This window comes from Schistocerca serialis, chromosome 5 (genome assembly GCF_023864345.2).
Source record: "Schistocerca serialis cubense isolate TAMUIC-IGC-003099 chromosome 5, iqSchSeri2.2, whole genome shotgun sequence".
Taxonomy (NCBI): domain Eukaryota; kingdom Metazoa; phylum Arthropoda; class Insecta; order Orthoptera; family Acrididae; genus Schistocerca; species Schistocerca serialis.
In genome coordinates this window covers 839,047,024-839,061,238 of record NC_064642.1, presented here as the reverse complement: position 1 = coordinate 839,061,238, position 14,215 = coordinate 839,047,024, and the positions used below count along the sequence as shown (strand labels likewise).

Here is a 14,215-nt window from a genome sequence, read left to right as displayed (position 1 = left end):
AACAAGAGCTTTTAGGAATTTGCCTGGAGATTTCACACTGGGTTCTGTGTGATGTATCCCATCCTTTATTCTTGGACCTAAGATTTTTACTACAATTTTACATTCTTCTAATTCAGTTTGCTGTTTTCATGTCTTGTGCTGGACAAAGAGTCTCTCTCATGCATAAAGAAATTCTAATTTGATCACTGTTGTACAATGTTAGATTTTAGAGTTCCAGGAAAAATACTTTTAGTTAACTGAGAGACAGTTTGTACTTTCTGAAGTCTGGATTCTATGGCCTTCTTTTCATTATGATGTTCAGTGGTCTTTTTCACCAAATTATTTAAACTATTTAACACCGAATACTATGTCATTGCCTATATAAGTTCACCCAGTGCCATTTTGGTATCAGCCAAGAATTTTTTCTCCAGGTGAAATTAGTAGTCCAATTTTCCTAGCTTGCTCCCTTAATATTTCAAATTGCTTTAGCATATCAGTGATGTCTTTGTCAATTAGTATTATGTCATCGGTATAGGTTACACAATATAATTCTATCTTTAAGTTTACGTTCTAGTCAGTGTAATAGTGCACCTGCTCTTCTCCATTATCTTACAATTTTCTTAGGGGCATAGTTGAATAGCAATGTGATATGCCATCCCATTTTCATATTCTTATGTCTGTCTTAAATTACACTGCTTGAAAAAAAGTGAGACACTCAGAAGGTGGGGAGAAAACAAATTGAAACATAGCTAATTTAGAGGGTATGTGATGTTATTTCAGTGATAACAAAACAGAGTCAAATTTACACAGAACTTATCAGTTTGAGCCCACTTATCAATACAGCAATGCACCCTGTCTGGCCTGGACAGTGCGGGAGGATGTCGTAAAGCTGCTGCATACCCTCCTGAGAAAGGTGATCCACAACTGTTGTAACTGGACATTGCAATCATGGATACAGGCAGTGGGATGGAGTTGACGTCCATGTTGGTCCCATAATGTTATATCAGGGACAGATATGGGGATTTTGCTGGCCACAGGAGTATATCAACATCACACAGACAATTTAAAGAGACACATACTACATGTGGACAAGCACCGGCCTGTTGAAAAATAGCACCACAATACTATTACACACTGCTGTACCATCAGAGTTCCCACGGCCATTACAAGCCGTGACCTGAAGTCATACCCAATGGCTCCCCACACCATGGGATTCCTTTGTGACCCACCCCCCCCCCAAAATGTGGAAGAATGGGACCTCTCCCCATCTCCCCGGGTAACTGTCAAACTTCTCCACGATAGTCATTTGGAGCAGTGCAGGACTGGGACTCATCAGTGAACATAATGTGACGCCATTCATTAGCAGTCCGTACTTCTTGATCATGGCACCACTTCACATGCAGTCATTTGCTTGGGTGTTAATGGCAGCCTATGCGCAGGACGGCAATTCCATAGTCTGGCTGCTCCTAGCTGTATGACACAGCATGTTGCAAGGAGACTATTACAGTGAACTCCTGTTTATCCGAAATGATCAGGACGGTGGTCAGTTCCAATAACGAAAATTCCAGATAAATCAAAGTCCCCCTGTTTTCACATGTGAACACTCCAAATTGCGTCAATATTGCGAAATACGATCGTAAAACGTGCGTAGGGTATGTAAAACATTACTGATATGGTTGCAAATAACCCTACACTTTTTTACTGAAAAAATTGTGTTGACATGTTAAAAAGGCACCAAACTATGATTGAAAACTCAAAGTTTTTAAATGCTGTATAACAAAGCTCGTTTATTTTGCATTCTTACAGAAAAAATCTCCCTTATTTGGCAGCAGGAAAAAACAGGAGTTTTAATTTTATTACCTACTCTTTTGAATAAAAAATAAACTACTGAACAAAATTATGAAAGAAATCTAGAGATTACTCAAAGGAACGAAAAGTCTGTCCAGAGGAACTTTCAAGAAAAGTAAAAAAAAAAAAAAAAAAAAAAAAAAAAAAAAAACTTTTTAAGTTATGGACATAGAAGTTCTAGGATGCTTCATTAGAGTTTATTTTTTGGTAACAAAGTCACGAATGCCTTTTTTTCTTTTTTTTTTTGCTTGAGAAACTATTGCTGCAACAATACATCTCCAACGTTGAAATCAAACTATTTCAGGATAAATCGTCTCCTCCTGTTGGCTGATGTACTCCAGGGCAGTTTGGATCACTTCGTAACAGAATGTGTGAGGAATATTTTTCTCTGATTCATCATCAGAAACATAGTCTTCTAACGCTTTATGATCGGTCACAATTTGGACGATTTCATCCTCAGTCACATGAAAAAATGCCATTTTCCATCCACTCTTCAATGTCTTCGAAGTGTGTGTCTTTACAACCAGCTTCTCCAGTAAATTCACCAAAATTATGTCAGCTTGAGTTTCGGTGTTGTCTCCTCCTTCCCACCACTTAGGTTGCCTTACGATCTAAGAGTTTTTCCAAGACCTAACAAGAGGAACTGGAGGAATTAGATTCCAAGCTTCAGCAATCAATGAATGACACTTAAAACATCAATTTTTTTAAGAGCTTCCACAAAATCATCTGCAGCATCAATCACACCTATTAAGTATTCCAGCATCTTGTGTCTGTAATGTTTTTCCATCGCCTCAAGAATACCTTGGTCCATCGGTTGACATAGAGATGTGACATTTTGTGGAAGAAATACAACTTTGATATCCCCATCTTGCAGATCACCTGGGTGAGAAGGAGCATTGTCCACAAGAAGTAGCGCTTTTCAAGGAAGTCCTTTTCCTTCCATGTAATTTACTACAGCTGAAACAAACTCTGCCTGGAACCACTCTCTGAAGATGGCACGGCACTGTTCATACATGCCTTAAGACTGATTCGTGTACCTCAGTGGGAAAGCTGGTTGGTTGGTGTCTAAATGCTCTTGGTGTTTTGGATTTGCCAATTAAAGTAAGACACAGTTTATGATTGCCAGTGGCATTACTGCAAGCGAGGACAGTAAATCTTTCTTTGATTTTTTTGTATCTGGAAGCCATTTCTTCTTCTTTAGAGGCAAGGGTTTTCGTTGGCAGCATTTTGTAATTCAACCCAGTTTCATCACATTTGTAAAGTTGATTGTCAGTATAACCTCCTTTGTCAATGATTGTGTGCAGTTTCTTCTTAAAATCAGCATAGCAGCTTCATCCCCAGATAATGATTTGGCACTGATGGCAATTTCATGGATGCCATGCTGCTTCTTGAAATGAACCTGCCAGCCATTACTTCCGAGGAATTCTTGCTTCTTTCCTTCTATCAGCTCATTAGCTCATTTTGACAAATTAGAGGACCTGAAACTGACACACCTTTGGCTCTTATTTATTCGTGCCACAAAAATAATGCCTCTTCTAACTGAGGATGTGCACCTTTTCTCATTGTTTTTCAAGATTTCACTGCGCTGCCCAATGCTTGGATGGAACAAAAATTTTTCAATTCCTGATCGATTTGTCTTCCGATCAGTAATTGTACTCCTACTCTGCAGCAACTTTTGTGGGTGGCTCACCAGCATCAATTCTCTGCAAAGTGTGATGCTCTTTTTCCAACAAGATCACATTCATTTTATGTTATGTGCCCTTAGTCACGTTCAGTGTTCTTTTTACAGACACTCGACTGAGTCCTTTATGGTTTTTGGCCCCTTTTATCTCTGGACACTTTAAGGCACATAGTGGGAGCACAAAACCTCAAATCAGACACACACAAATGCACAACTTGACAACACTCGAGATGCACTAGACAAACTTTTGATTTTTGAAACCAGGCTGTGGCAGCCATCAAATGAAAGCATTCGATACATCTATGCCATTTCCTCTGTTCTACCCAAGCCCACGTGGCAACACAACAGGGTGTTGTACGTTCACTGTTAAACACTCAGCTTTGATGTACCGACAACAAGTGGAAAGAGTTAGGCGGCGCACTCTAATTGTCAGTTTCGACAGGCCTACGTTGCGCTCCATAGAACAATACTGTATGTACTGTACTTCCAAGGAGTTCCAATAGATGGCAGTGGCATGAAACCATGCAATACGAATAAGAAACGCACTAGAGCTTCAACCAACACACGCACGAATTGACGATACTTGGACTTTTGACACGCACCAGTGCACTGATTAGCAGTAGATTGCCAAAAAACACCAGCAAATGCTTGGCTCCAGGTGCACGCAAATTGAAACTTGTCAAGTGTCAATCTAGCTAGCCAAAAGTGTAGCTGCACAAGAGTTTACTGTACTTGTTCTCAGATGGCAGTCACAGACGTGAACAGGTTACAATGTACTCAGTACACTACACAGTGATGCTCCCTTGTAGTGGTCTGATGTAGTCAACTGGAACATTGATGATGAGTAAGCCCTTACTTTCCAACATCAGGCCACTGTCAGATCCAAATACTCCAAAAATACAGATGTTGCAAGGTTTAACCAGGGGACCAAATGGACATCCACAATGAGGTTTCTTTCAAACTCTCATCAGATAATGCTGTCTCACACCAATATGCAGCACCTTCATATCCTCCAGAGTGATGATTCAACATCTGACGCTATTCACATCCCTTATATACCACACGATGCTTGCTAAACAGCAATAAAAAAAAAGAACACTAATGAATAATGAAGGAAAAGACAGACTGTTACTTACCATAAAGAAGATACCTTAGGCTGCAGATGGGAAGAATTAAAAGACACTTACATAAAGCTTTCAGCCACAGCCTTAATCAGTAAGTAGTAATCTGTCTTTTCCAACATTGTTGATATTCCTACTGGAGTTTCCATTGTTTCAAGGACACTGATGCTTTTCTGTGAGTGTTTGCTTTATGATGTTTTCTGCATTTTAGCTTTTTTTTAAAAAAGAAAAAAAAAGAAAGAAAGAAAGAAAAAAAAAAAAGATTTGTTGCTGGAAAACTTCTGAAGTCCAATAAAGGAGTTACAACAGCCATATATGGTTATCTGGTGGACCTTGCAGAACCAAATTCTAGGGCTGAAATATACTGTTGACCAATGGGCATTAATCAGAATGAATACTAAATAAAAAATTAAATTCAAGTTTACACAAAAAACACAGGTTCTATCACTGTTGCTTTTCATTCTATTTTGCTCTTATGTTTGCTATGACTTGTTAAGCAGAAATTTTCTTTCTATCTACAGAGTTACATTTGCTGTAATGTATCTTACCTCCATGTTGTTTCTTCTTTCTTCTCACTGCTGCCCCAATCATGGAAAGCAAGTCATCCTCACTGCATTTGGTTCGTATTGCATCTCTGAAACAACAGTTAAAACACCCGTTAAACAGTACCAGGCAATTACCACACAGTGAAATGTTGGTACACTAAAAAGGAAGAAAAACTTTGCAGAAATCTTCAACAGTAATCTTGTAGTCTGCAGTAGGCAACAGCAGGATAACAAACCCACTGGACAAGAATGGGAAAGTCATGATAGAAGTTACTTTTATTTTTATAAATAAACAGGTATCTTACACAAATGCTCAAGAGTATACATAGGATCTCGGGCTGAAGAGGTGGAGCAGAAACTGACATTAGTTTTGTTGAAGAGGGAGTACTGGAACACAGCACAATTTCTTGCAAAATGAAGCCAAATTTATTGATAAACTCTTAATTAATTGCCAAGCTCACTAATGTGACCATTTTATAACAGGTACTTACTGCTTGGAGTATATGTGACTTTTCAGGCTTGCCTAATAGATCTGTTGCAAAAACACTTTGGGTTCCCCACCAGATAACATTATGCAAGTCCCTCCCTCAATATTTCAGTGACACAACGTTTTGGCATCTTCAGGTGGTGGTGATTTCCACCATCACTGCTGCAAGATGCAACTGGCAATTTCCACGTGACAGCTTTGAAATTTATCATGTGGATGACTATGACCATCATATTTAGAATTCAGAGGATTTCATAGAATACCTGAAGATGCTTAAACTAGAACTTTCAGATCTTTTAGTTAGCTCAAATGTTATATCATTACTTACAAAAGTGCCCCTGCAGCCCTCATTAGAGGTTATTAGCAGCAAGTTTGAGAAAGAAATTGTGATGCTGTTTAAACATGTGCATACCTCATCCTATTTCTTATGTAACACCAACTACTTTAATCAAGTGGACAGTGTTCCCATGGGAGATCCTGTATTTCCCTTAGTAAATATCCAACATTCCTCCTTCTGGCAGAATGCTGAAGAGACATTTGTGGTGTGGCCCACATAATACAGACACTACCTATGTCCCTGCAGCATTTGCACTCGCTCCAGCTGAATATTCAGTTCACTGTGGAAGTACAAAAAGATAGCAGCTTACCATTCCTGGATGTCACGGTTAGAAGAAAAGCTGACATAGCACTGGGGCTTAGTCTCTACTGCAAACTGATACACGCAGAGTTATATTTGAGGTCCAAAAGTTGCCGTCACCCTGCACAATGTGGTAGTGTCTTACACTTCCTGGCACATAGAGCACACGTGATTTCAGATACCGACAGTCTGCCTGGTGAACTGTAACACCTAAGAACAGTGTTCCAGCAGAATGTTTATTCTTGTAAACAGATTTGCAATGTGTTCTGAGCAAAGCAAGTTCAGTGTAGGGATGTAAATGAAGATACTTAGACAAGCACTGCAAATGGCTTTCTTGCCATATTTCAGTGGCATGTTTTCAAAATTAAAAGAATCGCTAAGAGAAACAGAATCAAGTGTGTTTTTCGTCTACCAGCAAAACTAAGGAATTGTTTGTGTTCAGTTAAAGACAATCTTGACCTTAGAAAACACAGATCATATATAAGATCTGATGCCATTATGGGAAACCTTATATAGGGCAGACACCTCACATTGTGCAAGAACACTGTGTTCAACAGCGCTGACAAAAATGCCACCCAGTAAATTAATGGTAGCAGAGCACTGCCTGAATACAGGGCACCACACGTTTCCCAAGAGGACTGAAATTGTATCCTCAGCATCATCACTCTAGGACTGTGTTTTTAAGAATGAGGCATGTATCCATACGGTGGGCAATCTTACCAACAGGAATATGGAATTTTGACTAAGCACTGCCCAGAATCCAGCACTGACTGCCATGAAATTAAAACAGTAGAAACCAGATCCTCCGATGTATGACCTGATGCAGTACCTTGCAGAGAGTTAATTCAGCTCTTAACCACACGAGTGTCCAGAAGTGCAGTCATTGCCCACAACACATAAGCAGAAGGCTACTATGAATGGCATTTCCATCCAACTGGGAGTGCCTGTCCACACATTCGTACTCCTGCTTCTAGCCTGACAAATTTCAATTCTGCTGTGCGAATATCACCAGCCACATCTTGCAGCAGTGATGACAGGACCCACCACTACCTGAAGATGATGAACAGTTGTGTTGGTGAAATATTGTGAGGCTTGGACAAAGTTATTCAGTGGCAAATCTGAGAAGATTTGTATACATTATTTTTCTGTGACGCAGGTAATGTGCAGCAAAATGTGATAACTTTCTGCATTTTCCTTTTTGTACATTTCAAAATACCCCAAAAATTGGTGAGAAACACTGAACATATGACATAACCAGATGACACACCCCACAGCATGTGCAGCAGTCGGGGTTGAGTGTAAATGAATGATTGAGCAGTGCAATACTTTCATTTGAGTAAACAGAGCAAATTTCGAAAACATTTTGTAAATATGATCTGTTGTAAATGTAGATGTTAAAAATTATTGTCCCTGCTGTAATCAAGCAAAAGCAGTTCTGATTTTGTGTTTATTGCTTCTGTCCCTTCTCTTGTTAGTAAAGAAAACATAGGTCATTTAATGGCGATGATGCTATTCTGAAGTTTATACTCATCTACTTGTTATGCAATATGGTAGGTTTTCATTGTACTGTACTTTGCAAGAAATCAAGGAAACTGCAAGACCGGTAAATAAAATAATAAACTTCTATATATAAAAATAAAGATGAGGTGACTTACCGAACGAAAGCGCTGGCAGGTCGATAGACACACAAACAAACACAAACATACACACAAAATTCAAGCTTTCGCAACAAACTGTTGCCTCATCAGGAAAGAGGGAAGGAGAGGGGAAGACGAAAGGAAGTGGGTTTTAAGGGAGAGGGTAAGGAGTCATTCCAATCCCGGGAGTGGAAAGACTTACCTTAAGGGGAAAAAAGGACAGGTATACACTCGCACACACGCACATACCCATCCACACATAAAGACACAAGCAGACATATATATATCTGCTTGTGTCTGTATGTGTGGATGGATATGTGCGTGTGTGCGAGTGTATACCTGTCCTTTTTCCCCCTAAGGTAAGTCTTTCCGCTCCCGGAATTGGAATTTTACTATCATTACTTTTTTTTTTTTTTTTTTTTACTTGTACCACACATATTCCACACGGTTCATGCTCACTCCTTCAATGATACTGCCCATCCTTCTCTAGTGTGTGAGTTGTCCCTGCTTTCCTGCGTGTTTGTTGGTTTAAACACCCTTGTTTCAAAAGAGAGTGACAGCTTAGATACAGTCTTGTCAACATTTTGTATTTTTATTTAGCAATTATTGTTTGAGCCTTATAGGTGAATGTCACAAGATATTGTCAACCACTGCATTCACTAGATGGGAATGGGGTTCATGGGGTTCATTTTTTAAGTTGCTGTTATCTTTTTCATCCTATCTTGGACTAGCTTTTCCATACTCCCACTCTATTTTATGTAGCCAAACAGTTATCCGCCCTTGCAAACTTGCTCCTTTACTACCAAGTCAACTAATACTGGGCAGCATAACAGAAGTTCCAATATCCAGTCTTTCACCACAATTCACCTACACACACTTTTCACTCACTGATTTTCTTTTTTCAATGTCATAAATATTTTGCTTTCACAGGCTGCTGTGCTTTGAACATAAAATTGTAGGAACATCTGCCTCACATGTCTTTTTTTTTTTTTTTTTTAATTAAAGAATATGTTCCTTGCTTATTCCTATTTGCTTCTGATACATTTCCATTCTCACTTTTATTTTGTTTTGATCCATTTCTTTTTTCTTTGATAGACAAGTCAAACAACAATGGCAATATGTTGCAGCCCCCTGTGTTTCACCCTACTTACTATGAACTTACTTTTCTTAGCTTCCAATTTTATTAGTCATTTGGTTTTTAAGATACTTAAATTAATTGTTTGACCCTGTATTTTTATATCTTATTTTACCTTCGGTTGATAAAGGATTTCTGGTATGCTCACAAAGAGAGAGCTGATTCTTCCCACCCCTCACCCCCCTTACCATGTCCTGAAACAAACTTATCGCCAAGTCTTAGTCTAGTCATCAATTTAAAAGTGTCAGTTGTTGGTCCCATTGTCTAATAATTTGTACATTTATACACATGAAGTTCCAATTTTTATTTGGAACATATAGACTCTGATAATCATGAATCACAGTTCAAATGGCTCTGGGCACTATGGGACTTAACATCTGAGCCAAGGCAGGATACAAACCTGCGACCGTAGCAGTCGCGCAGTTCTGGACTGAAGCACCTAGAACCGCTCGGCAACGGTGGCTGGCGAATCATAGTTACCATCACACGGACAGAAATACTGTGTTAACTTTAATACAACACAGGGACATAGCCAAAAATGTCTTTACATAATTTCCAGTTCTGATTACTTTCCTTTAATTTAATCTCACAAATAGGTTAGTGTAACATGATGCTGACAGAGGCAAATTATATATACTCACAAATTATTTAGCTAGAGGTATCTGGTTTGTATGTCTGGGAGGGAGGAGGGTGCAAGCTGAAAACTTCAAGAAAAGATTACTCATTTCATACCTGCTGGATTTAACTGCAGTTTATCTCTTCCATATACCAACCACATACCTAATGTGCATGGCAAACAGTTTGAAAGTATTATTCTATACTCAGCATTTGGAAATATCAGTTCTTTCATGAGAGAGGAAAGGGGGATAAGTTTCTGAAGGTCTCAAAGGTCACTCGGACTCCATGACTAATGTGAGGACAAGAGGAACGAAAGTGTCTATAAGAAGTTTTGGAATTTCACCTCCTGAAGGTAAAATACTGATCACTCTGTCAGTCTTCTAGTAATTTTATGGTTTCCTCGCATGAATTTTCACTTGGACATGATTATTCTATGTTTCATCACTCACCTGAGAGATATCTCTGAATATCCAAAGAGACACACCTCCAAATTGCCATCAGCTGTTATCTGTAAACGGTTGCACGTGCCACAGAAGTGTTCACTCATTGAGGTTATAAATCCCACACGTCCCTTGAAGCCCGGGACATGGTATGCCTGCAAAAAGAAATTGGAAGAAAATAGCTACTGCTGTTGTGTAAATACTATAAATGTGTTGCTCACCAAGTGGAGGAAGGAGAAAATGTGCATTAAGGGGAGTTTGAACGCCCTATCCTGAGAATGTTAAATTTGGTGACTTAACTTCCCCGTATTTCAGGAACAACTGTAGCCATTGACAAGAAACTTTTACAGGACATTAAACTATATGTTCTGAGTCTTACAATAATTGCATTTCAGCCACTGCTTTTGGAAATGCAATTTTTTAATTACACAGTTAAAATTTTGTGTACTTTTTTGTATGTTATTCTAAATAATTTTATTTATGCATAATATTATGTTCTTCTTTTAGTTCAGAAGACTCAGAATACGTATGTTATTACTCCCTGAAAATTTTAATTCGCTACTCGAAGTAGTTTCTGAGATTTAGGGAAAATGCAAGAGAAAATCTAAATTTTCAAGAAGAGTTTTTAAAGTTTTAATAGACTGTAACTCAATATATGCTTAACATTTTATTTTTAGTCACTCAGAAGCACCCTGCACCATACTGTATATCATCCTCTTGACCTTTTTTAACTTTTTTCTTGTTTTCTTCTTTCTGGACTCCGTAGTGGCCAACTGTGCTGCATACAGTGCTTTACCATTGCAAACCTTGTCCACCCATTCAAATTCTCTGATGCAGTTTGCTCCAGAATTAATTCCCATATGTTGTAGCACTTTCACGCTACCAATGTTGCCATCATTAAAAGCAATAACAGCATGACTGACCCCCACTTTAGTGTCTTCATTACAAGAAAAACATTTTTTGGTCTACATCTACATCTACATCCATACTCCTCAAGCCACCTGACGGTGTAGGCTACCTTGAGTACCTCTATTAGTTCTCCCTTCTATTCCAGTCTCGTATTGTTCGTGGAAAGAAGGATTGTTGGTATGCCTATGTGCGGGCTCTAATCTCTCTCATTTTATTCTCATCGTCTCTTCGCGAGATATACGGTGAAGGTATGTTCTCGAAACTTCAACAAAAGCCCGTACAGAGCTACTGAGCGTCTCTCCCGCAGAGTCTTCCACTGGAGTTTATCTAACATCTCCGTAATGCTTTCATGATTACTAAATGATCCTATAACGAAGCATGCTGCTCTCTGTTGGATCTTCTCTATCTCTTCTATCAACCCTATCTGGTACGGATCCCACACTGCTGAGCAGTATTCAAACAGTGAGCGAACAAGTGTACTGTAACCTAATTCCTTTGTTTTCGGATTGCATTTCCTTAGGATTCTTCCAATGAACCTCAGTCTGGCATCTGATTTACCGACGATCAACTTTATATGATCATTCCATTTTAAATCACTCCTAATGCATACTCCCAGATAATTTATGGAATTAACTGCTTCCAATTGCTGACCTGTTATATTGTAGCTAAATGATATGGGATCTTTCTTTCTATGTATTCGCAGCACATTACACTTGTCTACATTGAGATTCAATTGCCATTCCCTGCACCATGCATCAATTCGCTGCAGATCATCCTGCATTTCAGTACAATTTACCATTGTTGCAACCTCTTGATATACCACAGCATCATCCGCAAAAAGCCTCAGTGAACTTCCGATTTCATTCACAATGTCATTTATGTATATTGTGAATAGCAACAGTCCTACGACACTCCCCTGCAGTACACCTGAAATTACTCTTACTTCGGAAGACTTCTCTCCGTTGAGAATGACATGCTGCATTCTGTTATCTAGCAACTCTTCAATCCAATCACATAATTGGTCTGACAGTCCATATGCTCTTAAATTGTTCATTAAACGATTGTGGGGAACTGTATCGAACGCCTTGCGGAAGTCAAGAAACACAGCATCTACCTGGGAACCCGTGTCTAAGGCCCTCTGAGTCTTGTGGACGAATAGCGCGAGCTGGGTTTCACACGATCGTCTTTTTCGAAACCCATGCTGATTCCTACAGAGTAGATTTCTAGTTTACAGAAAAGTCATAATACTCGAACATAATACATGTTCTAAAATTCAACAACTGATCGATGTTAGAGATATAGGTCTATAGTTCTGCACATATGTTCGACATCCCTTCTTGAAAACGGGGATGACCTGTGCCCTTTTCCAATTCTTTGGAACACTACGATCTTGTAGAGACCTACGGTACACTGCTGCAATAATGGGGGCAAGTTCCTTCGCATACTCTGTGTAATATTGAACTGGTATCCCATCAGGTCCAGCGGCCTTTCCTCTTTTGAGTGATTTTAATTGTTTCTCTATCCCTCTGTCATCTATTTCAATATCTACCATTTTGTCATCTGTGCGACAATCTAGAGAAGGAACTACAGTGCAGTCTTCCTCTGTGAAACAGCTTTGGAAAAAGACATTTAGTATTTCGGCCTTTAGTCCATCATCCTCTGTTTCAGTACCTTTTTGGTCACAGAGTGTCTGGACATTTTGTTCTGATTCACCTACCGCTTTGACATAGGAGCAAAATTTCTTAGGATTTTCTGCCAAGTCAGTACATAGAACTTTACTTTCGAATTCATTTAACGCCTCTCGCATGGCCCTCCTCACATTACATTTCGCTTCGCGTAATTTTTGTTTGTCTGCAAGGTGTTGGCTAAGTTTATGTTTGCTGTGAAGTTCCCTTTGCTTCCGCAGCAGTTTTCTAACTTGGTTGTTGTACCACGCTGGCTCTTTTCCATCTCTTACGATCTTGCTTGGCACATACTCATCTAACGCATATTGTACGATGGTTTTGAACTTTGTCCACTGATCCTCAACACTATCTGTACTTAAAACAAAACTTTTGTGTTGAGCCGTCAGGTACTCTGAAATCTGATTTTTGTCACTTTTGCTAACCAGAAAAATCTTCGTACCTTTTTTAATATTTCTATTTACGGCTGAAATCATCGATGCAGTAACCGCTTTATGATCACTGATTCCCTGTTCTGCGTTAACTGTTTCAAATAGTTCAGGTCTGTTTGTCACTAGAAGGTCTAATATGTTATCGCCACGAGTCGGTTCTCTGTTTAACTGCTCAAGGTAGTTTTCAGATAAAGCTCTTAAAAAATTTCACTGGATTCTTTGTCCCTGCCACCCGTTATGAAAGTTTGAGTCTCCCAGTCTATATCCGGCAAATTAAAATCTCCACCCAGAACTATAACATGTTGGGCAAATCTACTCGAAATATTTTCCAAATTATCCTTCAGGTGCTCAGCCACAACAGCTGCTGAGCCAGGGGGCCTATAGAGACATCCCATTACCATGTCTGAGCCTGCTTTAACCGTGACCTTCACCCAAATTATTTCACATTTCGGATCTCCGTCAATTTCCTTCGATACTATTGCACTTCTTATTGCTTTAAACATGCCTCCCCCTTCACTGTCCAGCCTGTCTCTGCGGTATACACTCCAATCTGAGTTTAGAATTTCATTACTGTTTACATCTGGTTTCAGCCAACTTTCTGTCCCTAGTACTATGTGGGCATTGTGACCGCTTATTAATGAGAGCAGTTCTGGGACCTTTCTATAGACGCTCCTGCAGTTTACTATCAGCACATTAATATTGTTATTCCCTGTTGCATTTTGTCTACTCTTACCTTGCCGCATCTCAGGAGGTGTCTTGTCGGGCCTAGGGAGGGAATTCTCTAACCAAAAAAACCCACATGTGCACTCCACATATACTCCGCTACCCTTGTAGCCACTTCCTGCATGTAGTGCATGCGTGACCTATTCAGGGGGACCCTACATTTCTCCACCCGATAGCGGAGGTCGAGAAATTTGCACCCCAGATCTCCGTAGAATCGTCTGAGTCCCTGGTTTAAGCCTTCCACTCGGCTCCAAACCAGAGGATCACTATCGGTTCTGGGAACGATACTACAAATAGCTAGCTCAGATTCCACCCCGCGAGGCTTTCCGCCTTCACCAACTC

At 39.5% G+C, this 14,215-nt stretch overlaps 1 protein-coding gene across 4 annotated transcripts in view; it reads right to left on the bottom strand.

Annotated features, from left to right (window-relative positions):
- LOC126480969 (molybdenum cofactor biosynthesis protein 1-like) overlaps positions 1–14,215 on the bottom strand; it is a 343,445-nt gene that overhangs the window by 197,209 nt on the left and 132,021 nt on the right. For 3 of the 4 annotated variants that reach the window (XM_050104406.1, XM_050104403.1, XM_050104405.1), the window contains 2 exons: positions 10,138–10,283; positions 5,178–5,263 (listed from right to left, as the gene is read on the bottom strand). The exons of the other annotated variant lie outside the window; for it this stretch is intronic. In XM_050104406.1, coding sequence (XP_049960363.1) covers positions 5,178–5,263; positions 10,138–10,283 — 232 coding nt within the window. The remainder of the gene's footprint in view (positions 1–5,177; positions 5,264–10,137; positions 10,284–14,215) is intronic. 4 annotated transcript variants of the gene reach the window in all.